This window comes from Protopterus annectens, chromosome 8.part0 (genome assembly GCF_019279795.1).
Source record: "Protopterus annectens isolate FY-2018-M chromosome 8.part0, PAN1.0, whole genome shotgun sequence".
Taxonomy (NCBI): Eukaryota; Metazoa; Chordata; order Ceratodontiformes; family Protopteridae; genus Protopterus; species Protopterus annectens.
This window is the reverse complement of record NC_056741.1, coordinates 1,821,251,854-1,821,278,177: the sequence shown is the minus strand read 5'-3', so window position 1 is coordinate 1,821,278,177 and position 26,324 is coordinate 1,821,251,854. Positions and strand designations below refer to the sequence as shown.

The window sequence follows — 26,324 nt, the reverse complement described above, 5'->3', positions numbered from 1 at the left end:
AAACAAACAACTTACCTTCTCTGCATCGGAGAGAAAGACCAACTTAAACTGTTTTTGGATTTGAGTGACAAAAATGACAACTGCAAAAAAGTAACATTTCTATACCAGTAAGGTGGAGATACTCAATCTACTGAAAGATTTATAGCTTAAGCTTGTAGTTTGGAAACTAGCAATTGTGTACTTCACCTATAAAATACACACATACACATATATGGATGCTTAACTGGTGTGCTCAAACCATCCTTGAGAAGATGAGCCTGAAACTGTACAACATCTAACTTAGGCCACCTGCAGGCTTTATCCACAGGTACTCCACTACCATTATGCTGTAGTCTGCTAATCAGAACATGCCATAGTTTATTTATTTTTTTGTTTGCTCCCCACAGCTGACTATTAGCTGCCACCAGCTCCTCTCCTCAATCACTAGACCTACTGGTCCTACCTTAACCCTGCCCCCTCCTCCGGCTCAATCTAACTCATGTCTGAGGCCACTCAGCAGATAGAGGACACAGGTACAGTGCCACACTGCTTACCACAGATTGGAGATGGGGCACAACCTCTATAGCAGCCTTGCAAACTCCACAGCTGCTGCCCTCAGAGGGTGCATGCATGCTTTCTTTCATGTGCAGTCACCTGACTAAGCAGCACAAACTTGTGCAACAGTGCTTGCCAGGCTTGTATTATGCTTGCTGCAGTGAGTCTATGGAGCCTCCCTCCTTCACAGGATGGGCAAGCAGACTTCTGCCACTCAATTTCATCCTCTCCCTCTGGCCTCTCCAAGAATATGCCTTAGTTTAACACATTCCTCAGGATAGGCTGTGCTGCCTTTAAAAGGTAATGCTCACAACAAGAGAAACTACTTACAAAGAGAAGCTAGTGTCTGTTAAAAGAACACCACAAATAAATTACTAGTCATACAGAAGATGGTCTGAAACAAAGAGCATTGCAACAGGGATGGACCAGAATGATTACAGAAAGAAAACAATAACATTCTGTATAATGAAATCACTAAAAAGGAATTCCAGCTTTACACATCTCTTTGACCAGATAGAAGCAAGGTTCAGAGAGTTAACAAAATTATAAACTAGAGAGATTAGTGTTGCATTAATTCAAGCAACTCCAACCTATTGAGACTAGGCTCTGCATAGCAAACAGGCACCAACGGATGATGTTACTGCTAAGAAAAGGGTCTTCCGGGACAGCCACATGATTACAAGCTCAAAAACTGGCAAGCACTCAGTCATAATACTTAGACCCCAAAGATGAACTAGGTCCTTTATTAACATGCTTAAAGTTAAGCACACAGCTCTGAGAAATGAGGTTATACCACAATGTGACTAGTGAAGGGCTAGTGCAATATCCCAAAACAAAAGAAAGATGTAGCAGCACAAACTCAGAGATAAAAACAAGCCTGCTTCAAACAAAAGCTTAAAAAAAACAGAAAACTAACATTAACTATTGAAAAGCAGAAACTGACCAACTGTTTTTCCACTGCTTGTAAGAAAATACTTTTATTTTCCCACACATTACTGATAGAAAGTTAGATGCCTCTAAGATACCTACAGCAGACTTGAGCAAGCACAAGACTAGACCGGCTTCAGGCTGAGATGAAGTATGATGCTCTGCCCAATGAGAGCAGGTTTACACAGAGTGGAACTTTTACAAGTTCATGTCTAAATACAGATGGGTAGACAAGACTGGCTTCAGGCTGAGATGAAGTATGATGCTCTGCCCAATGAGAGCAGGTTTACACAGAGTGGAACTTTTATAAGTTCATGTCTAAATACAGATGGGTAGACAAGACTGGCTTCAGGCTGAGATGAAGTATGATGCTCTGCCCAATGAGAGCAGGTTTACACAGAGTGGAACTTTTACAAGTTCATGTCTAAATACAGATGGGTTTGTGCTGTTTTTCTTCTTTGGCTGTGCTCATCCTTTCAATCACCGATTCAATTAAGCATTTTCTCTCAGAAGCTCAAGATATGGCCACAGGCACAGGTAATGACAGAGTGATATTACATATTGAATACATCAGCATATGTTGGATACCCTGCATACCACAGCCTCTAGTAAACATCTTCCTGCAAATCAGAAGACAATGAAACCTAAGCAGCTCCAGTGACACCAACTGACACAGCATGCATTGGCCTTACTCTGACAGCAATGTTGGCTGGTGGGTCAACCCACTCACAGGGACACGCCAGGTAGGTATTCCTGAACTTTCAAGATGGCTCACTTCATAAATACACTGATAATGTATAGAAAAATACATATCAAACATTAAAGATACACCATTAAGGACAGTGGGCCGACTCCCCACCAGTAAATTAAAAAGGTGGAATTGGCTAAAAGACTAAACTGTAACTAAGACCAAAATATCAGGGCCCTGTAGAACACTATGATCACAAAAGGCCAAAATACTGGAGTCACAGTCACAGCTACTTAGCCTAAAGCCAACAGAAGAGGGTCATACCATGCCTTTAACAAGACATTCTACAGCAAGCCCTAGTAGCAGCCAATCCTAGAAAAAAAAAAGCAAGCTCTCACTACAACAAAAACTTGGCGGGGGGGGGCACAACAGCACAATGGCAAAAGAGGATGCAGCTGACAAACTACACAGGTGTGTACAGAATGCAACTACAACCCAACCCCTTTCCTTGCTGAAGAAGGTATACCACTTACCTGTCTGACTGAACAGCAAACCCATTTCAAAGAACCTGCGGGGGCACTGCACTTCCATGGACCCCCCCCCCCCCCAAACACACACAACCACCAGTTTTATTACCCTCACATATGAAATTGTAGACAAATTGATTGGTACAGACAGGGCAGAAAAAGGCACAATCCATGTTCTAAGAAGTATGCTCAATGTGAGTAAAATTACCCTCCCCAAAAGATATTAAATGAGATCTTAAGTTCTGTTGGACTGATGCTCTTGTATCCTTCTCAAGAAAGGAGCAGTTTGTTCTAGTATACGGGAACTTCCAAGATGGCTGCACAGTTAACAACAGCTTAATTTTAGAAACCATTACTTGGGTAAAATTCTGTCACTAGCCAGTAATTACATTGCCTGGATGGCAGCAAAGAAAAAATTTGAGGAACGTGGGAGAAAATTAACCAAAAAGAGAAAACTCTGTCTGGAGAGAATCCTGCAACTGTTCACCAAAAGCAATCAACTCCAGGGAGTGCAAAATAAATAAAATACTAAAAGAATATATCAACTCAAATAAATAAAGACTGGAAAAAATAGAATAAACTTTAACTAGCAATTTAGATTTAAACTGAAAATTGTAAAAATCAGAGGCTGGAAGGAAGAAAAGGCTAGCTAAATACAAGGCTTCTCATGAAGAGCTGCTTCAAAAAATTGGAGAGCTAGAAGTCAGCCAGCATTTAAAATCTGAGACTTTCTACTGTACCAGAGAAACTGGAAGGGACAGACTGCATTAATTTTATGAAAGTACAGATAAGCAATTGAACTGGTGTTCCACTGCAGAATTTAATTGAAAGGGCTCATCCCATGTATGCTCTAAACCTGTCCATGACTTATATTTGTAAAGATGCAATTATACCAGTAGAGAGTTGAACCTGACAAAACTATGACAGAAAGGAAAAGTATTAAAAATTGGAGACTAGGCTGTTTGTGGAATGTGATTATGCACTGTACACTAGACTGGAGAGAAGCAAGTTTATCCCAGCACTCAAGGAGTGTCGAAAGGCAGTTGGAGATTCAAGCTGCTATATCTAGAAGTATTTCGATTATTTTCACTTGGAGGATCAAAGACAACTGTTGATGCAGAACAGGCTAAGGAGGAACTAAAGTCTGTCCAACAGAAAGTGTTTCTCATCCTTCAGACAATAAAACTGCAGACGGACTTTGCCAGGGAAATCTTTCGTCTGACTATCAAAATGTGGAAAACCAAAACAATTTTCTGATCAAATTCATTATCTGAATTTGGTAATACGGAATTACCAAAATGTTGGAAATGGTAACCACGGAATCAATAGTCAAATGCCAGATGTTCCAATGTCAAAATTCCATATTAATGGTAATGTTTTTCAGGGGGCTAAGCCCCCCTGAACCCCCCTACACCCCCTGCATATTATGCATTCCAACTCTGAGATTACACTACAGTGAGTAAAAGGGTAAATTTCCCAATCCCCACTGTAGTGCGACCTGTTTTCAGAACGTTGACACCATATTAGCAAATGCACACAACCATTCGCTAATGAGGATTTGAACATTTCCGGATCGGCTTTTCAGAAACTGGAAAACATGCATTTGATCATCCCAGTTTTGCGTAAGTGTCGTTCCACATTTTGATAGTAAACAAAATCTTTCCAGGGTTCCAAAGCAAAATACTTGAGAAACAGAAAAAAAAAAAAAAGAGTGGTCTAATTCTTAAAACAACAGGAGTGGACTAAAATAATTAGGAGTTCCCTGGACTTGAACCAGAGTCAGGTGATTGGAAATTGAGATGATCAATAAAAGAACAGCTATACTGAAATTTGTGGATAAATGGAAAACTACAAAGCATCGGTCACATTTGTGAAACCAAGAAAAAGTGTCCGATAAAGACTGTACTTTTGTTGACTTAGCTTGCAGGCAGTCTGTAATGCATATAAAAAGAAGTTATGTACCTACTATAATGTTCCATGCGAGTTGTCCATCTCGCCTTCATTCTTCACTGATGGGTTTGGAACCAATCCTCAGTTCTGACAGCCATTTACTAAAGCTGGAGGTCTTCAGCTAGCTCATGGCTCATTCCTATCCCATGATGCTGCAAGGCATTTCTTAGATCTTGTTTGCTGATCTAGAAAAAAAACTAGTACGTAATCAAATATACTTGCATAGAGAAATAAGGAATTATTGTAAGCTGGCAAGCTAAGAGAAAAGGGTCAAAAAACATTAGGTGCCAAATTGTGACCTCTCTTTCCTCCGACAGCCAAAGGAAGGGGGTTAGGAGGGTGGGATGTAAGAATGAAGGCGAGAAGGACAACTCACATGAAACGTTATGGTAGGTACACAACTTCTTTATGTGAAGTTGTCCTATCTCGCCTTCATTCTTTACTGATGGGACAGCGTCCCTAGCATCATTTTTCTTGGGTGGCTCAAGGGAGTATATTCTACAGAACAGTGGACCCAAAGCAGACCCTGTCCCTAGAGGCCAAATCTACTTTGTAATGAGTGATAAAGGTATGAGGTCTTGTCCAGGTAGTTATTAGTAGTTTAGCATGAAATGCAGAGGAGGTAGAAAAAGCTCCAACAGAATGAGCTTTTAGCTTGTCTGGTAGCTGTTTATTTACAGAGTTAAAAGTGAACGAAATGCAGTCCGACAGCCACCTTGATAGAGTAGTTTTTGCTACAGGCATGCCTTTTTTGCATTCTGAAAAGGATGCAAATAGTTGGTCAGTTTTCCTGAATTCTTTTGTCCTGTGTAGATAGAAACACAACTGCCTATGAACATCAAGTTGGTGAAGCATATATTCTGCCTTATTGTCATACTTGGGAAAGAAAACTGGCAAATCTATAGAATGGTTCAAATTAGAATCTGAGCATACTTTTGGTAGAAAGGTTGGGGTTCGGAGTGACACCCTGTCATTGTGGAACAACAAATATGGTGGTTATTATAGATAAGGCTTGTAACTCTGAAACTCTCCTAGCCGATGTAACTGCCACTAGGAAAATGGTCTTCCATGTTAAGAACTTTAAATCACATGATGCTGACGGCTCAAAGGGAGGAAGAATTAATCTTGATAGTGCCAGGTGTAAGTTCCATGGTGGTAGCAGAGGCCTGAAAAGATAAGTGCCTCTCAGAAAAGCCTTTGATAGTCTATGGGTCATAACATTTGGACCTTCATTCCCAAAGTGGAAATTTGAGATTGCTTCTAGTTGTACTCAAATAGTAGCTGAAGCTGCCCCCTCAAACAGTTTCATCAAGAACTCTAGGATGGAAGATATAGGTGCTGAATAATGATCAATGTGATTCTGTAGTGCCCAGACTGAAAATCTTTTCCATTTGCTGAGGTATAATCTTCTGGTAAAATGTCTTGTGAGAAGAAAATCAGGATGTGTTGTGCTGTGGATGAAAGGTTTTGTAGCCTGACTAGGTTTGGAACTAGAGCAGCCAAGCAGTAAACTTCAGGGTCTGAAGGGATGGATGAAGAGTTCCTGATGAATGGAACAGGAGATCTGGAACTGGGTCCAGAACCCATGGCTCTTCCTGAAGATGAGGTCATAGGAAGGGGAACAAAATCTGTCGAGGCCAGTAAGGGGCTATCAGGATTAATGTCCTTCCCAACATACAGGCTTTCTGAAGAACTTTGGGCATCAATGGAAAGGGTTGAAGGTGGAGAGGAGACCCAGGGGCCAATAGTGTACAAGTGCATCCTTTGGGAATTCCCCCGGAGGGGGGATTAGGGCAAAGTAGTTGCTGCATTTTGTATTCATGGATGTGGCAAAAAGATCGCAGCAAGGCTGGCCCCATTTTTGGAAAATCATTTCCGCCACTTCTTGTTTCAGGGACCACTCGTGAGGCATTAGAATTGCCCTGCTGAGTTTGTCTGTTATCACACTGATTTCCCCAGGATGTGCGTTGCTATCAGAAAACCTTGGGAGGACGTTGACCACTGCCATACTCAGAGCCTCTTGACAAAGGGGATAAGATTTGGTTCCTCCTTTTTTGTTTATGTACCAAACCACTGACATATTGTCTATCTGGACTGCAACTGTTCCCAGTGGAAGAGTGTTGAAATGCCTGCAACGTTAGAAGCACAGCTCTCATCTCTAGGACACCGACATGCAAATGGACCTCGTGATCCTGCCATGTGCCTTGGGCTGTCATTTCCTGACAATGCCCCCCCCCCCCAACCCTATCTGGGATGCATCCATGGTCACTGTGGCCAGAAAGCATGACAGAATGTAAAGATGACCTAAGGTTACTTGTTCTGAATGTAGCCACCAATGAAGGTCCCTTTTCCACGACTCTGTTAGGATTATCTGGTGTGACATCGGAAGTTCTTGTATGAACCACTGTGTGAATAGGAGCCACTGTAAGATCCTCATGTGCATCCGAGCTAGGGGGATCACAGTGATTGTTGCTACCATCATATCCAATACCTTGAGAATTGCTCTTTCCTGAATCTTTGTTTTTGAGAGGAGGTCCCAAACCTGCTCGTAGGGTTTGTATCCTGTCTGGAGAAAGTTTCACTGTCATTTTGTCTAATTCTGCACCTATAAAAACGATATGCTGAGATGGCAATAAGGCAGATTTTTTGTAGTTTATCATTTTTCCTAATTGAGCACAGGTATTCAAAATGGTGTCTCTTGCTTGCAAAAGTAGATGCTTGGTGGTGGCGGTTCAGCCAGTCATCCTAAACATCTCAGGTGAGCCGTAACCACTGCCATACATTTGGTGAACACTCTGGGAGCTGTAGTGAGACCAAAGGGCAGGGCTCTGAATTGGAAATGACTGGCTCCCAGTCGAAAGGGCAGATGACTCCTGGATGGCCTGTCCATTTTTATATGACAGAACACATCCTGGAGGTCTACATAGCACATCCAATTGTCTTTACCCAGAAAAGGGAGTGTCAACTGCAGTGTAACTATCCGGAACTTTGCCTTTTTTACAGATTTGTTTAAATTGCTGAGATCCAGTATGGGTCTCCAGTCCCCTGTTTTCTTTGGAACTAAAAAGACCCTTGAGTAAGTTCTGGATCCTATCTGGTCTGCGGTGACTGGCTGGATGACTCTTTTTTTCTAGCAGCTTTTGAATTTCTATGGTTGCTTGCTTCCTGTGACTGGGTGGAACATCCAGAATCCTTTTCATTTGTGGGAGTGGAATAGAAAAGGGTATAGAGTAACCTCTGGATATGATCCTTTGTACTCACTTGTCTTCTATTTTTAGCCAGGCGCCTGGGTACAAAGATAAGTGACCCCTGACTGCCTTCAGTGGAGGACAGACGGGCCTCCTTTCAGGAACGCTGAAAGGGATTGCTGAAGAATGATTCTCAGTAGCCCTGATTTTGTGGACCCCTCTGCCACATGGCCGGCGTCTTCCATTATTCCCTCCTCCTCTGCCAATGGAGGAGGGGTCATCACATGTTTCTTGAAAGGCTCTCTGGGATTTTCAAAACCACATTTTTCCTCCCCACTGGCCCTTGAGATAGGGTCTAGAAGGACTGGAAAATCGGACTCCCACAGCAGAGAGAGTCTTTCCTTCCTGTTCACACCTGGTCAGTGTTTCTTTGAATTTAGGCTCGAAAAGTGACGAACCATCGAAGGGGTGTTAATGAAGTACAACTTGAAGAGTTCCACAAACGAACACAAGTGCATCCAGGAATGTCTAAGGGCAATTCCTGAATCAACTGACCTACTTGCTCTATTGGCTACATAGGACATGAGCCTCATGGATGAGTTAACTACTGAATTAAGGGTGGAGAGATGGAAAGATGCTTTATCTGACCCTTCCGCAGCTACAGTACCCTGTGGAGCATCTCCAAGCTCCTTTAGGAGATCCCTCTGCAAACTAGTGAAGTGAGTGAGGTAATTCAGGGACCCTAGTGTAAAGATCACTGAAGAGAACATACGCTTTCCGTATCTGTCCATCGTACCTGTCCATTGTACAGGACTCCTTGTTCGGGGGACTGACAGATGTGGATGTTTCTAATGACTCCTTTTTGGTGGTGGCTGCCACCACCATAGCATCTACAGCAACACTTCTGGTCAGAAAATTCTTGTCTTCTGGGGATGTTATAAATTTATTTGGCCTTTTAGGGACAGGTTCAATTGTGTCTGGAGACTCCCATGCCTTTCGACAAATTCCATGAACTTGTCAAAAGGCAGACACCCCCAAGTGGCAGAAGGTCGAGACCCAAAAGCTTTCGGGTAAATGGATTCGTCAGAAGGGGTAATGGCCTTCCAGCCGCCTCTATGTTTAAAGGACTTCCAAGATGTCTGCAAAGGAGACCTCTTCAGAGGGCGACCATGGGTGGGGACCCTTCCGATTCATCGAGGTCCGTGTCTGATGTGAGTGACTCCTCTGGGGAGTCCAAATGTTTCCTCTTACATAATCTCTTTTGGGGTGCCTCTTCGGATTGGGCTTCCGGAGAGGCTCCCGAAGAGAAGGGTTCGCCCTCTGGGGCTTCCTGAGGCTTTGGGTCTCTACTCTGTGGGATGGGTTGTGCAGAAACAGATACTGGTGCCTTAGGGGGAGCAATAGAAGGATTCAACAGAGAGGATGCCCATGGGGACAAAACTCACCTCACAGCTGCAAAAGCCCCCCCTCCCACGACCCGAGGAGCCAGAAGATCCCCCCAGCACCAAAACAGAAGGCTCTGAGACAGAGGTAGGAGCCGAGCTCACCTGAGCCAAGGCCCCAAGAGGCAAGTTCAGAAGCAATAAAGACTTGGTCAGACTGTCTCCCCTGGACCCAACTGGACAGTGTCGGCCCCTAGACCCCCTCAGATGGCACAGAGGTAGTCAGAGCAGTCGAAGCCAAAGATGCAGATGTAGGTCTCATCCTCGACGGGTCCTTCTCTATCGGTTCCACACATTCCAGCTGAGAGGCCACAGTCTGGATCGGAGGAGGAATCGACATCGAAAGGATTGGTCTGGTTGGTTCCAAAGCAGATTGGCTCGGTTCAGACAAAATTTTGGTCAGCACCGGCGTCCTCAATAGTTTCTGCAAGAGGTGGTCCATATCACAGTCTGATAGACTCCTGGAAGAATGACAGGATGGAGTTGGTGATGTTACAGACTGGAGAATTGGTGACCCAAGTATAGGAGAAACCGGCTCCAAGGTAGGTGAGTGGCTCTTAACCTGCAACACTATTGGTCCCGACACAGATGGAATCGAGGTGGAAGATCTAACAAGTTCAACTGGCTCTGATACTTTTGAAACTTTATTCGATGGCTCCGATCCATCAGAAGATACAGATGACAGTCTTTTCGAGCCCTTGTCTGATTTCAGAGGGGAGACAATGATTTTTTTTGAAAGGCTTTGACTCTGTTCCAGAGCTTCATAAAAGGAAGACTTAAGTAGGCCCTTAAGAATCCGCTTATTCCTTCGTTCATAAAGGACTCTCGAACTGAATGAATGGCATATTGAGCAAGACTCCTGTAAATGCAGGGCACCCAAACAATAGACACAATCAGTGTGACCATCCATAATGGACATTTTCTGTGAACACTTGGGGCAAATTTTAAACCCGGAAACTTTGCGCTCTTTAGGCTGCTTCAGCATTTTAGAGATTAGAGTCTCTCCATAATCCAAAAACACACACACACACGCAGAAAGAAACAAGCACACTATTTTAAAAACGGGCTAAATAGCTCTTTTAAGAAAAAAAATTAGCTAAAAGGGAAAATAGTATGGATTCACACCAAACAATCCCAGATTTTGCTGAAAAATATCACTCTTGTAAAAATATAATGCTAGCAATATTAAAAGAAAAGCCCTCTAACTAAAATGGGCTCAAAACGTAATAACACACGCCACACAAGCCTAAACCACAGGCTGATAATAGGTAAAACCTTATTAGCCATCTAAAAATTTTACACAACTACTCTTATTACTAAACTACTAAAGGTATATATCTAAATATATAAAGCACACCCATCAGTAAAACTGTTAGGGAACTTGAGGCCCAACACACATGGCCAAACAGTAGCAAACACTATTTTACTAAGGAAAAAAGGGGTTAAGGACGCTTAGAGGAAGGAAACTACCAAACTACTCTAACGATACAAGATATGTCAAAATCTAAAAATAGTATTCATGCTACAAATGAAAAAAAAATGATTTGACTCAGCCAGAACTAGAATCAGATGCTCGATCCATTTCAGAGGCAAATGAGATCTGGGGAATGCCCTGCAGCATCATGGGATAGGGAGTGAGCCACGGGCTAGCTGAAGACCTTGAGCTTTAGTAAATGGCAGTCAGAACAGAGGATCAGTTCCAAACTCATTAGTAAAGAATGAAGGAGAGATAGAACAATCCCACTTTATCACTGATGTTTAAAAACACTTAACGGGAAAACTAAGTAACAATTTTTATTTGCATTAGCATTTGTATAAAACATATTATGTAAACTACATGTTATACTGTAAAGCAATTTTGTAAAGAACAGCATTTATAATTTACAATTTATACAGCCATGTCAGCAGCACAACAGGCACCACGCTCACCTTTGGTGCAGAAGGCTTTAGGTTTTATTCCCATACCAGGTAGATCAATTACTGAAACTGCAGTACAGCATAAGGAAGGGGGATGTTGCACTCCTTATGTTGTACTTCGGATGAGATGTTAAACTAAGGTCCCATCTGCTTGAGATGGTGGTAACAAAGTTGATGTACAAGATTCCACACCTCATACTGAAAAGAGCTGGGTTAGTTCTCCAATATTTTGGCCAAATTTCCTCAACTAGTACAAATATCACCTTGGGTCTTCCCTGAAAACAGGCTACTAGCCTAATTGGACTAACCTAATCAACAAAGAATGCACAGCTAAGATATAGTGTGCAGTCGGGTATTTTAAATGCGGGGGAGAAGGACATGGACTCTTTTCAATGACTGCTGCACATGTTAAAATTATTAAAGCAAACAAGCACTTTTTCTTAGTTATATAAAGGGTTTACACTGCATCAACATAAGGAAGGCTGGACAAAAGTAAGTTTAAGTAAATATAATGTGATCTTGGGCTACTGGGGTGTGGGTGGGAAAGTGCACATATTTTATTATATGTATTGTTAAGATAATAAATTCCCTTAGCCATTCAGGTGGTATAGTGGGATAAAGTCCTGACAACTCGGGTTCAATTAGCTGCTGGGATGACTGACAGAGCAGCAGGGAATGATAGGTGTGTCCCTGCTTGGGACTTGTCGATAATGCTTCCTAAGGGGAGGCAAGGACCTAAGAGGGGAGCTGCCCTTGGACACAGTCAACAAGCACGTGGAGCACAGAAAGGAGAAGTGGACAGGGCATTTACAAAAAAAATGGAACCACCCCTTAGAAAGTTAGCTATCAACAGGTAAAAAACAGTGAACAGTTTAGTTTATGTAAAGCTATCTACTGCAGTTTTTTCTTAGGACTAAAATAGGTTACCTGAAAGCAGGTAAGCCATTTTTCACATCTGGGAAGGAAATACAGATAAAAACTACAGAGAGCAAATCAGTGTACGATGGGACATAGGCTGTAACGTGCTTTAGCATGGCTAACAATTTCAAGATTAGGCAATACTTGTGGGTGCAGCAGTCAATTTGATGAAAATGCCCCATCTGGAGGTTTAATTTTAACCTTCATTTGTTTACAATGTATGTAGTTTTGTTTGAGCTTGTTCCAAGTTAATAGGGTATGAGGGGTGGGAAATGTATTTATGTTTTTTTTTGCTTGAGGTTTTTATTAGAGTAAAACATTTTGAAAATGCGACAGTTTAAAACTGAGATGAACAGAAACAATTGTATAAAAGATCAGCCTGCCAAACAGTGTGCAAATCCAAGTCAAAAATTGGAAATGCACATTCAAAAGAATAGTGATGTAGAATGGGGAAGAGGCAACTCTCCATTATGGCTAGCTATTCTGTCCATATTATCTTGAAATGTGAATGGTCTTAAAGATACAGACAAAAAAGAAAGTATTAAATTATATTAAGAAATTCATTATGCAGATAGCAATGCTGTAGGAGATTCATTTGAATAGAAATAACCACAGACATTTGACAAATAAAGGATTTCAGGATGGATATTCAGCAGAATACCAGGGACAAAGAAAAAGGGCAGTAATAATACTGTTTGCTAGTGATTGAAGATAAGAGAATAATGGTAGATTTCTAATAGCAAAGGGCTACTGGCAAGGGAGGAGGATTACACTGGCATGTACTGTATTTTATATTCCACCTACAGCTGCTATTATGGAGCGTAAGAAAAGTTTGGGAGAGATAATCATCTTTCAGCATGGAATCTTATAGGTGGGGAATGAAACTTATCTGCAATGAGTAACAACATATCAAGGAGGTCTGGAAGGGAAAATATAGCAAAAGTAGGTAGATTTCCAAAGAAGCTTCTGAAATTACTTTGATGGAAGATGTGAATTCAGTAGTAGGAAAGTACAGTTTTGTACCTACCATAAATGTAGATGTTCGAGTGTAGACACTGCTGCAGTCATTACACTTGGGGTTAACCTGCCGTCAGGCGGTTCCCCAGTTGGCCTGAGTTCCAAAGTCTTGGTCCGGCGTCGGTTGCTGTCACTTCTTCCCTAACGTCAGTGCGACAGGGGTATATAAGATGCAGCCGATGCCATTTTCTTCAGTTTTTCTTGCCCGAGATGTCAGGTGCCTCTAAATATGTAGGCAATTGCAATTGCTAATAAAACATACATAAGAAAAGCAAAAAAACAACTTACAGCTAACAGCAAATACTCCCCATAGGTAGTAAGGGAAGAAGACATATGTACGTACCAGCCAGTAAGAGGGGAAGGAGGGAGGGTAACCTGGAATGCAGCAGCGTCTACACTCGAACATCTACATTTATGGTAGGTACAAAACTGTACTATGTTCGTCGTGTGACACTGCTGCAGTTATTACACTTGGGTGGAATCCCAAAGCTGAGGTAGGGAGGATGGATCTATAAGGCATTAGGGGTGGCTATTAAAACCCTGCAGCACAGCAGCGGCAAAGCCAGCTCTGGATTTGGAATATAAAGGCAAATGGTAATGTTTGGTGAAGGTATGTACAGAACTCCATGTTGCTGCTTCTAAAATCTCCTTGGTAGGCACTCCTCTGAGGTAGGCAGTTGAAGTGGCTGTTGCCCTGGTGGAGTGAGATCTAAGCTGCTAGGTACAGGTTTCCCATGGTGGGTATAGCAAAAACGTATAAGTGAGCTATCCATTTTGAAATTGTCTGCTTTGAAATGGCTTTTCCCTGTGCTCCTGCAGCGTATGCTACCAATAATTGCTCAGATTTTCTGAAAGCTTTGGTTTTGTCCAAGTAGAAGCGTAACTGTCTGTGAATGTCCAAGGAATGTAGTAGTCTCTCCCCTTTGTTCTGTGGTTTTGGATAAAAAGTTGGCAAGTGAATAGTTTGGTTTAGAGCCACACTTGATATTACCTTAAGGCATAAACGTAGGGTTAGTTCTTAAGGACACCCTGTCCTGGTGGAAGATGAGGAAAGGTTCCACTGCCATTAGTGCCTGTAATTCTGAAACTTCTTGCTGATGTTATTGCCAGGAGCAGAGCAGTCTTCCAAGAGATGTATTTTAATTCTGCTGTGTTAGCTGGCTCAAAAGGAGGTAAAGTTAATTTTTCCAAAACAAAGTTGAGGTCCCAAGTTGGTGTAGGTGCTCTACGGGGCAGTCTCATGTTTTTAGCCCCTCTGAGGTACTGTTTGATCAAAGGATTTGAAAAAATTGGTGGATCCGTGTTGTAATGAGCAGAAATGGCCGAGGCATGAATCTCGATGGATGAGAAAGAGAGGCCCTTGTCCAGCATTTCAGTTAGGTATTGAAGTATCTGAGGAATATTTGGGACAAGAGGGTCAAGGCTGTGTGCTTGGTTCCAGGCACAGAATCTCTTTCATTTATCCGAGTAGGCTTTCCTGGTGCTAGACCTTCTGGCCTCCAGAATGACATCCATAACAGCTTTGGAGAGAGGCAATGCTTGCTTGGTTAAGGAATTTTCCATGCAGCTAGATTTAAGGTCTTTAGCTGGCTGTGAAGTATCTGATTGTTGTGTTGTGTCAACAGTTGTGGGATTTGAGGCAAAATCCAGGGTGGTTCTTGTGCTAAGTTCTTTAAGATTGGGTACCAGTGCTGGAGTGGCCAGTCTGGTGCAATCAAGATCATCTTTGGCTCTTCCTGCCTAGCTTTTATGAGTACCTTTGGAAGGAGAGGTAAAGGAGGGAAAGCGTATACTTGTAGTTTTTTCCAGCTGAATGAGAGAGGGCATCCACTTTCCATGCTTGTGGATGGTAGCTCCTTGTGCAGAATTTCTGTAGTTGACAGTTTATTGGGGATGCAAACAGATCTATGTCTGGTTTCCCCCATTTTTGTGCTATCATTCTGAATATTTGTGGACTCAATTGTCATTCGTGAGGATCCATGATGTTTCTGCTTAGGTCGTCTGCCAGTGTGTTTTTCTCTCCTGGCAGGAATTGTGCCTGCAGATGAACTTGGTAGTTTAAAGCTGTTTTCCACAAGTTCATGGCTTGTCTGCAGAGGAGGTAGGAGTGCGTGCCCCCTTGCTTATTTATGTACCACATAACTGTGGTGTTGTCTGTCTTTAGTAGAAGTTGTCCTGGATGCAGCAGGTCCTTGAAAGATATCATTGCATTTTGTACAGCTAGCATCTCTTTATGATTGATGTGGAGATGTCTTTGTTCTGTGGGCCACTCGCCCTGAATACATTTTCCTGCCATGTGTGCTCCCCAGACGTAATCCGATGCATCTGTTGTCAGTGTCTGCCTGGCTGTGGGTTGAGTAAAAAGCTGTCCCTTGTTGAGGTGACAAGCTTGAACCCACCTTTGAAACTCCTGCTGTAGGCAAGAAATTAGTGGTATAACTGTTTCCAAATTTTGACAGTGTTGAGACCATACACTCTTTAGGTACCATTGTAGTTTCCTCATATGCAGTCTGGCATATGGAATTAGTAGTATGCAAGATGCCATGTAGCCAAAGGCCTGCAGAATTTTTCTTGCAGGGAGTTGGGTCTTTGTTGCCATTAAATGAAAATATTGAGTCAGTTGTCCTTGCTTGTCTGGCGTGAGATAAGCCATCTGGGCCGTTGTGTTTAAGCTGGCACCCAGGAATATTATCTGTTGTGAGGGCACTAGTTTTGATTTCTTTTCGTTTACTGTGTACCCCAGGCAACTTAATAACTTTTTTACGTACGCCAGATGCTTTAGAAGAATGTCCTTGCTCTCTGCTTGGATTAGGCAGTCGTCCAGGTATGGGTAAATTTGAATTCCTTTTTGCCTGCAAAATGCAATTACTGGTGCCAGGCACTTTGTGAAGACCCTGGGTGCAGTAGATAAGCCAAAGGGCAGTGCAGAGAATTGATAGTGCATTGAACCTGCTAGAAATCTGAGGAATCTTCTGCAGTTTTGTCTGATAGGGACATGCAGGTATGCCTCTTTGAGGTCCAACGTCATGAGCCAAGTTTTCTTGCCCAGCATGGGAAGAAGCTGCTGTAGTGTCAACATTTTGAATTTTGGAATATCCAGGTAAGTATTCATAGAAGAAAGGTCCAGAATGGGTCTCCAGGCATTGTCCTTTCTGGGAACCAGAAAGAGTCTTGAGTAAAATCCTTGTCCTTGCTTTGGTGGTGGGACCTTCCTTTTGAATAGCTCTCATGTCCATTAGTGCTGTAATCTGCTTCTGAGCCTCTGCCCATTGATTTGGTGGCAGATTTGGCATTCCTTTTAACCTTGGAAGAGTGCGGAAGTGGAAACTGTAACCTTGAGATATGATGTTGAGAACCCATTTGTCTTTGGAGATGCAATGCCAATTGTGATAGAAAAGAGCCAGTTTTCCTCCTTAGGGGGCTGCCAAGAGAGAACTGTTTGGCAGCTGTAGTGGGAAGTCATTGAGACTTTTTTTTATAAGGTTGAGGTCTGTCTTCCCCTTCTTTCTGGTCTGGAGTATCCCATTGTCGAGGTCTGTAAGGCCCTTGTGTCTGACCTCTACCTCTTGGATGTCGGTATCTGCCCCTTTGAGGTCTGTCTGTGACTGGAAAGGACCAATTTTTTGTTGGCCAGTTTCTGCTAAAACGAGCAGGTTGAACCTGTAAGAAATCTTTGACCGTTTGCATAGATTTTGCCTTATCTTCCATCTTTTTTAATACCTCCTCTGCCTTAACTCCGAACAACACATCCCACTGTAAAGGTGCAGCCAGTAATATGGCCTTAACATGATCTGGTAGCGTATGTTCTTTTAACCAAGCATGCCTTCTAATAACATAGCCTGTAACTGCTGCTCTACAGGAGGCATCTAAGGAATCAAAACCACATTGTAAAGTATGTTTTCCCACTTGTTCAGCTGCATACAATAAATCCTGCATTTCTTTCAAATTAGGAGGATCAGAATCTGGAAGCATCTTTTGTTTCAACTGAGACATTAAAAATTGCTGATATTTTAGCATGTGAAACTGGCAATTCAAGGCTCTCATGGCTAAAGTTGCAGATGTATAAACTTTCTTGCCCCATCTGTCTAATGCTCTGGAATCTCAGTCAGAGGGGACTGGGTTTTTAGCTGACGAGGCCTTAATCCCTTTGGGTCCCTGATAAATAGTTTCAGGGTCAGCAACAGGGCTTTTGTATAGAAATTTGAGAGAGTCGGGGACTCTAATATCTATCTGGCTTAACTGGGGCTGGTGGTAAGGAGTCAGGGTTTAAGCTGGATTCAGTGTATACATCATCCACAATATCTAACACTGGCGGAATAGCAAGGGGTCTATGTTGAGGCAATAAAAGGAAGTCTCCGAGCCTTTTCTTGGATTCTGAGTAATCCTGGCCTTCCCAGTGGAAATGCTCCCTCATGGTATGTAAGGTCTCCTCAAAGGAGTAGTCCTCAGGCAGAGAGGCTGATGGAATTGATTCCGCAGCATCAGAATCCTCATAAGGGGGTAAGAAATACCCTAGGTCTGAGGATGAGTCAGAGGAAATGGACACCTGGTCTCAAGATTCATAGTCTGCATCTTGTCTGGGCCTTTTATCTGGAGGGGATTGGGACCCTCTGAACAGGGTGATTAGGTCTTCGGCCATTTTTAGCATTTGTTTCTTAGGCATGGAAGCCTGCCCTGGAGATTGCTGTGTCTGTTTCTTTGCTTTTAAGGGAGGCTTAGACTTAACAGAGGGTTTAAAAGTTAACTGGGTAGGTCTGAAAACACCCTCTGAAGCTGTGGATTGTTCAGCTACTTCGGTTCCCTCTGTAGGATTAAGTTCGGTAATCTGAATACCAAGAGCGTCCGAAGGCCCAGCCAGCTCCATGTGGGAGTCTGAGGCGGTCTGTGGTTCTACTGAAGCGGTTGTCAGGGGCTGCGTAGGCGCCTCGCTGAAAACCGGCGACCGGCCTAGAAGAGGCCTCGTCATCATTTTTGGGCCTCGGATGCCTGTCCTTGTCCTTGCGCTTTTTATGAATTCCGGTCATTGATAGCTCTGAAGGCATGGTGTAATTAAATTTTCTGCCAAAAAAATGTCGGGCAAAATCAAACAGACGTTTAATAGTGCGCTTGTTAAACCTAGCACAAAGCCGACAACCAGTGACGTCGTGGTCTGGGCCTAGGCATGGGACACAGTAGGAGTAGAAATCCTTATGAGGTATTTGCTTCCCACAAGAAATACAATTATTAACTTTTACTGACATCGGTGTGAGGCAAGAAAAAGTTTCCCCAACGGGGTACTTAGCTTTTTAGAAGACTTCGGTTCTGGATTCGGAAGGAAAATCTCAGGAGTCGGCCGACCGGCACTGGCGAACTGCTTCTGCTTCGGGCACCGCTCGGCAAGAAAGACTGAAGAAAATGGCGTCGGCTGAATCTTATATACCCCTGTCGCACTGACATCAGGGAAGAAGCAACAGCAACCGACACCGGACCAAGACTTTGGAACTCAGGCCGACTGGGGAACCGCCTGATGGCAGGATAACCCCAAGTGTAATGACTGCAGCAGTGTCACATGATGAACATCTCAGACAATCATTCCCAAGGTACAATAACTAGACTAGAATGGATAGAAATTATATTTCATGGGAATATTTGCATGTAATTGAAAGCTTCAGCACACATTCAATAACTATTTTGGATCATTCACTGATAAACCAAAATACAAACAAACATAGGGGAATGATGAAAAAATGAAACACCAGCATTTCCTTACTTACCTGTTAAAAAGAGGAATTTACAGAATGGGTAGTGGAAATGGAGTGTTATTAGAGAAGGCAGAAATTTCTTCAGAAGTTATAGCTACTGAGTGGGATAAAAATAAAAATGAGGTTTAAAATAGGTTAGAAATTAAACAGAAAGCCATACGGTTAAGAAGCAAAACAAATTACAGGGGCTGACAAAGATTAAAGTATTGAAGAATAAGGGGGATCTTGGAGAACAAGGAGGATGAGCAAATTCAGTGTGTTAAAGAGAAAATAAGGGAGTACATGGATAATATGCATGAGTTTAGAAAGAGATTAGAGGTACTACAGAAGCTTTATGAAAATTTGTGTAAAGCAGAGGAATGCTGAAACCAAGAAAGCTACAAATTGAATGGAAGACTTAATTATGCCAAGGTTAGAAGAGGCGGCTCAACAGCTAATAGTCAAGATAAGAAGAAAGATACAAATGGTGATGTTATGGTCAGTCTACAGGGAAGTCTCCAGGAACAGATGGTATTCCTGTAGACGTTGGGAGGGAAGAAAGTGATAAAGATCTACAAGATTTTGTTTAACAGCATTTTAAAAGGCGGGGAAGAACCAGTATCCTGGAAGATTCATTTAGAACACAAGCATACCTTTTGTGAACACACTTTGTGCGTAGATTTGCACAAATCCAGGACAAAGCAACACTGTACAAAAAGTCAGAGACAATCCAGACAGAGTTTTCTGAGCCAAAAAAACAACGCTGCATCCTGAAAACACAATCTTAATGCTGATCATTAATCCTTTGGACGCAACCCTTCATGCCAACAAGTTTATTTCTGAAGCTTGTAGTGTAGTAGCGCATTTCATAACATGCCTTCTATACAATGCCAGCCCTTGCAACTGCGCCACAACTGGGGCTAGGGCCAATAGCTCACTGAATCTCTGGAAGTGTAGTCTACTAACACCATTAAGGCTAGGGAGCAGGACTATAACTTCTACAATGCTCAATGCTATAAAGGCTATAGCTTTTTCTTACTGTGTATGAGGAGGGAAAAAGCAGAAGTAAAGAAAAAGAAAATGTCTCCTACTGCAGGCCGGACAAAATGCTTTAGTGGGCCATATCGTGGCCTCTGTGTTACCCGATGGGCACCCCAAGTTTTCATTTTGAATAACCACCAAGGTCCACAGGAAGCAAACAGGAAAGGCCTACATTGTAAACTGGAACTTAGGCACTTGCTCAGCCAGATGAGATCCAGAATACATCTTCAGGGTCCCCTCTTTAGCACTAAGTCTGTACAAAACTGTGATGGCATAAAGACCTCTCTATGTGGACATATTTTTCAGTTGGTTAAGCCGTATTCTTCAATAAGTATTAAGATACAGACACAGCCCAACTTCATAAGACAATGGATGCCATTACTAACCAAGGTGAAAATTGTGAAACAACATACAGACTAGTGATGTAACTGGCAAGATTCAACAATGACAATCATTTGATCACAGAAGTCATTCCAAACTTAGGTGGTGGTCCACTACAGATAAAAAAACCCTTCTTCGAAACGCTGGAAAAGTTAAATGGAAAACCAGTGAAGGATTAAAGCCAGATCAAGCACAAATTCCACCACAGTCTAAATATTAAGAAAGCTGTCAGCAACCTAAATGATTGCCTCAAACATAAAACAGACAGACGTTGTGAAATGTGAGAGTGGGACAACCTTCCAAGACACCAAGACAGTGAACACTATTACATAATGAAGAGAGGATAATAAGACACAAACATTACTGCAAGTTATGGGCAGGGGGGGGGGGGAACCGTACCAAATTGACAATGCTACAACATTAGGGAATATTCTGATCAACAATGCCAGACAGAACACTGAGCACAGACCATGTGTTCAATCAGGGAGATGCTTACTCAGTAAATGTGACATGAAGTCCTTCACCAATTTCAACCATATAACACAATGTGCATTGTGCCAAAAACAAAACATTTAATCCCCTTCAGTATGCAAGTCTTCCTCCTAGAGAAGTTCTCTTATCAAGCATTTTAATGCTTACAAACTTTTATTTATCTTACTTGTACATTTGATTTATTTGGGCATTGGCAGCTATAATTAATTTATTATGCATTGTAACACAGTTTTTAAAGCATTTAAGTACCTTACTTCCCAGTAAGTTTTTTGGGGAAGAGGAGTATAGCAAAGGGTTATTCAAGCCAGAAAGTGTATAACCTTAATGTTGCACTACTTCATTATTTATTAGGTAGGTCATTAGTTTCAATGTTCTGTAGAAAGTTCTGCAATACACCACTTGTCTTTGCTGAATGATTAAAATGGATTAAACCACACAAAAGTTTTCAGCCATGTAGCTATAATGTGGCAAAATTCAGATATAATTGTTTGATAATGCAGAGAAAAGAAATTGTTAAATTAGTCTACATTAATTTACAATCTATGCCTAATTGCAACCAACATTTCTTCTTTCATGTCATATGTTAAAATGACAGTTGTGCATCCTGAGTTACTATGGACCTTGACAGAACATTCCTTCAGAAGGCATTTTTGCAAATCTTAGGTGGGTGCACTAGATAGAGGGGATGACGTGGAGAAAAGGGAATTGTATTGGCAAGTTCTCTTAAATGCCCCCCAGGGCTTAATGAGTACATATTGCTCAAAGCTATTTTAAAGTTGAAAGCAAGTATTGTTTGATTTTTATTATGAAATGATATGCATTTTTTAGGACATAAACTGATTAATGCAATTTTATTACTGGCATTAATTTCTATATTTGTACATACCTTTTTTAGCTTTTAGTGATTTTTTTGGAGTTTACTCATCACTATCATAACTCAATAGATTTATTTCTCTAGCCAGCATCCGATCTGGCAAAAGAAAAATTTAGTAAAAGGTCAGTTAATCAGGCTATGTAGGTTGGTTTCAGATGGTGAAGTGCTCAAAGTAGAGGTTGCAAAATTGGTTGGTATGTTCCTCGAAAGGGGTTACCCCAAAGACTTTTTGGATAGCACCATTGATTATGTATGGAAAACAGGGATGTTGAGATACAAGCCCCTTTTATGCAACAATGATGTGGGTACCAACTCTATTAATCTTGATGGTCAAGCAACTAACACTAGACATAATCGGCATAATTTGTCACAAGTATTTGTTTTGCAACACAATCCAGGTATTTATTTATTACAGGATACAATTAAGAAACACTGGGCAACTGTTTTTGGATCATTGGGACTTATGGGTAGCTTGGGTCCAGAACCCAAATTAATTTATAAAAATAACAAAAACTTTAAGGGTATTTTTGAAACCAACAAATGAAGTCACACCAATTGGTGTGGAATGAAAAAAATGTGGGGCCTGCCACCAACGCAGGTATATCCTGTAAGTAAATAGTTTCCTTGTTTAAGGTTGCCCATTCTTGCTTACTGTTAAAGGTAAATATGACTGTAACACTAAGGGGGTTGTTTACATCAGTTTTTGTGCCACTTGTTCTGCTTTTTATACTGGCAAAACAAACAGCCCCTTACGTATGAGAATGTATCAGCATCTATTAAGAGCAAAAATACAAGTAATACACTTTATAAATATTCCACCACGTGTCCTGGTTATAAGAAATTTGTTATTTTGGAAAAGGCGGGTGCACTAGATAGAGGGGGTGACTAGGAGACCTTAGTGGAGAAAAGGGAACTGTACTGCCACTACCCCCTTGGCTTAATGAGTACAGATCAATCAAACCTATTTTAAAAGTTGAAAGCCGGTATTGTTTGATTTTTATTACGAAATTATATGCTTTTTTGTAGTATATAAACGAACTAATGCAATTTTATTATTGCCATTAATTTCTATGTTTGTACATACGGTTTTTAGCTTTTAGTATTCAAAATGCACTAGGATTTTATGAAGGCAACAAAATGTTTTGTAACTTTGTATCTTGCACTTTGGCACCACCTTTCTTAGAAAGTGAGATGTTGCATAAGATGTTGTATAACATGCCTTGCACTTGGGCCCCACCCCATCAAGGAAGTGAGGTTAATCCCTTAAGGAAGTGATGTTTTTTGTGTTATTTAAAGGATGTGAGGTAGTGTGTCTGATAATGTTTCTGTAGCACTGGAAACAAAAGTGCTTACATTTGTTTATTAAAATTTTTCTTCTTGCAGTGTTACTTTTCGCTGTTGGACTTGGTTAAATATTAGAGAACAGCACAGTTTGTTGTGATCTTACAATACAAACCAATGAAAGGATCATGCAGATACGGAGTAGTAACAAACTTATCCCCAAAAAAGTAAACAGTAAGTAAAACAAATCAAAGCCAAGAACAGTATGCAGCCCAGTCCTGGTATTCCTGTTAATAACAAAGATCCCATATTACTAACAATGGAATAACAAGAACTGGGCAATCAAAAGAAAGGACAACTCATTATTTGACAAGGTGCAGCTATCTCTGCCTGCTAGATATCAATATCTACTTCTAACATAGCACTGCTGATCTGCCACCCAAAACAGGTAGCAAACACAGGTTTTGCCATTCAAGCAAATACATTTCAGAAACAAATCCATGTTGCAAAAAGACAATTCAAGAACGGTAAAAACAGCAACCTGATTAACCTGCTCTTAGCCAAAGCAGGGAGAAAGAAGAGGTAAGAGAATAGTCAAATGTGCAAAACATCCTACTGGTGACAAGGATTACAAGGCACATGCAACACATTAGCTGAAGAATGACAAAGCAATAGTATACAGACTCCAGTGTCTGTACTACACTAAAGAGGAAAACCATAAAATGGCAACCAGACTGCAAGAGCAGGGACCATTCAAGGACAGTGCACTGTTCAGCTGTCCCATGTGGACAGGCATTTGACAGTACTCATGGAGGCATATCTACAGCTCGTGTTACTTATCCCCCAAGGCACACAAGCTAACATGTTACCTAGACAGATCACAAAAATCACACACACAGACGCGTGCGCGCAGACACACACACACAGGCACAGACACATACATACAGACACTGACCATACTGTTTTTTTTTTTTTTTTTTAAAGGAAAAATGCCTAGAAAGGTACAATTTTGCTGGATGTCATATGTTCAAATATGCAGATAAACATTTACAGAACAGAATGTTCAAACTAGTTTGGAAACTTGAAAATCGGAAGTAGGACTTAATTTTCTTTAACTGAGCTTCAGTATTAAAACAGAAAATCAAAAATTTAACAATGAAGAGTTACCTTAAAATAATCACCAAAGGACCATGACCCCAGCATTTCAAAAAATGTATGATGATAAACATCTTTGCCAACGTCATCCAGGTCATTGTGCTTGCCCCCTGCGCGGATGCATTTCTGAGTGTTAGCAGCCCTTATCAGTTTAGCCATAGGATGGGAAGGATCAATGGTGTTCAGGAAAATTGGCTTGAACTGAAAAAAAAAAAGAAGTGTACAGAACACTGTATATTCATAGAATCCCACCAAAAATCCACATTGAGCATTTCTGAAGTAACACTGTACAAAGGTCTCTCAACAGAAATTATGCCAATACAACACATTCACCTAAACCAAAAGGTTTAAACTGGACATTTTAAAAAAACAATTAAATTATGCATATTCCAAGGCAGTCAGTCCACTACTTCATGCAAGTATAAGCCTATATATCCCAACTGTGAAGTAATCAAACAAAAACATTCAAAGATGATGCATCTTTCCTTTTATGTTTGCACTTTTAACTTATGCTGTATGTACCCAAAGTCTGTTCAAGTCTTGGATTGTGAACTGCCTACCAAAACAAAATGCAGATTACACAATGCATAGTCATTAGTATTCAAAAGCATGCAGGCTCACTGGACATCTAAATCTACGTGCCCATTGTAAATCTAGCATATCCCAATAGAAACAAGTTTGGCCACTGAAATTCTCTTGAGGCTCGCCATCATGATCAAACCACATCGACTGTGGGTGAATCCCTGATGCACACAACTAGTTGAGGCTTATTGCTAAAGGATTTACTTTGGGCATCTTCTAAACTGCAGCACTACTAATCTGAAACTGTCCTATGACCAGATCTAGTAAAAGCATTCATAACATAGTTAGCTTCGATGTGACAAAAGTTATGTACACAGACTCATTGCTCAGGTGTTCTAATGCACTACATTAAGAGAACACTTCCACCTGCTGAGTAAGCATTCATCAATGTCCATAGGCTTAATGAGACGGTGATGTGCTACAGGAACATGGTAAGACAGAGAAAGTGAACTGTGAAGCAGCATACCAGCCATGGAACAAACTTAATTCGTTATGTAACAGGACTTTCAAAGGACTGTCCCCGCCGCGCACACACACACACACACACACACACACACACACACACACACACACACACACACACACACACACACACACACACACACACACTGTGTAAACTATGAAAGCTGCTCAACATAACAAATACCACAACGCTGAGAAAATGGTTCATATGTAGGTACTAGGCTATCGGCCCTGGGGCCTACACAAGCCAAGCCAAAAAGGTACCCTGGCTTTTGCCACCCAAGAAAATTATTTTCCTGTGCTACTGTCTAGCAGAGCCACAGAGGTGATTACCGGGGTGAATTTCCTATTTCCCATCCAATCATTAAGATTTTTCTTGAAGAGTGCTAATGAGGAGCTTTGTTTGATATAGACAGGTAGTTTATTCCAGAGTATGGGAAGTCTCTGGGACAGGAATCTATCCCTCCGGCATGTTCTGTTTATTGTGGTGACAAGGTTTAGGTCCCTAGAGCATGTTTGACATAGCTTTGTATGTTAGGCAGAGATCACCTCTGAGTAGGTGATATGCGACGGAGTAAAGATGGAGTTTTTTGAGACGGTCTGCATAGGGCATCTGTTTGAGGCTGGTAATCCTCTTTGTGAGGTATTTCTGTGGCCTTCCCAGTTGTTGTAGAGGTCTTGTGAGGTACATACCCAAAGGGGCGTTGTACTGGGTTGCCATGTGACAACTTTCCACTCTACAGGTGTTGAAAATCAACTTGTATAAACTGAATGCACTATATCACCATTATAACAAGGTTACTGTCCAAAACCTTTTTTTCAATGAGAAATTAATTTCCTTTGCTCCAAATTTACAGTTGCCTTTCTTTCAAAGTCAGTGAAAAACATTACAAGGAGCCTACACTAGTGGTGTACAGAGATAAAGCCACCAATTACAGCCAAGGCCCTGCTAATAGCAGCTCAGATGTATGATGGTGCAGGTAGAAATAATGGGTATGCCTATTCTGCAAGGGAAGGAACATGCAAGACGGTCCTTGTTTGAGCTCTGCTGCAGGTCAGAGCTCAGTACTAGAAAAATCCAGTGCTGAAACGTAACTGTCACAATACTTTCAAGGAAAAAGAAAGTACTACAAGAAATGCATATTTCATATTCTTTACTATCTGCAACAGTACTGACAAATACCCAAAGTTAAACTAAAGCAAGGATGTCACACTCATATTACACAAT

General features: G+C 41.5%; 1 protein-coding gene across 1 annotated transcript in view; it reads right to left on the bottom strand.

Moving 5' to 3' along the window:
* The window catches only part of LOC122808569 (alanine--tRNA ligase, cytoplasmic-like), a 190,747-nt gene that overhangs the window by 38,192 nt on the left and 126,231 nt on the right, over positions 1–26,324 (bottom strand). Inside the window, exon 3 of the mRNA XM_044079525.1 lies at positions 24,065–24,253. Coding sequence (XP_043935460.1) covers positions 24,065–24,253 — 189 coding nt within the window. The remainder of the gene's footprint in view (positions 1–24,064; positions 24,254–26,324) is intronic.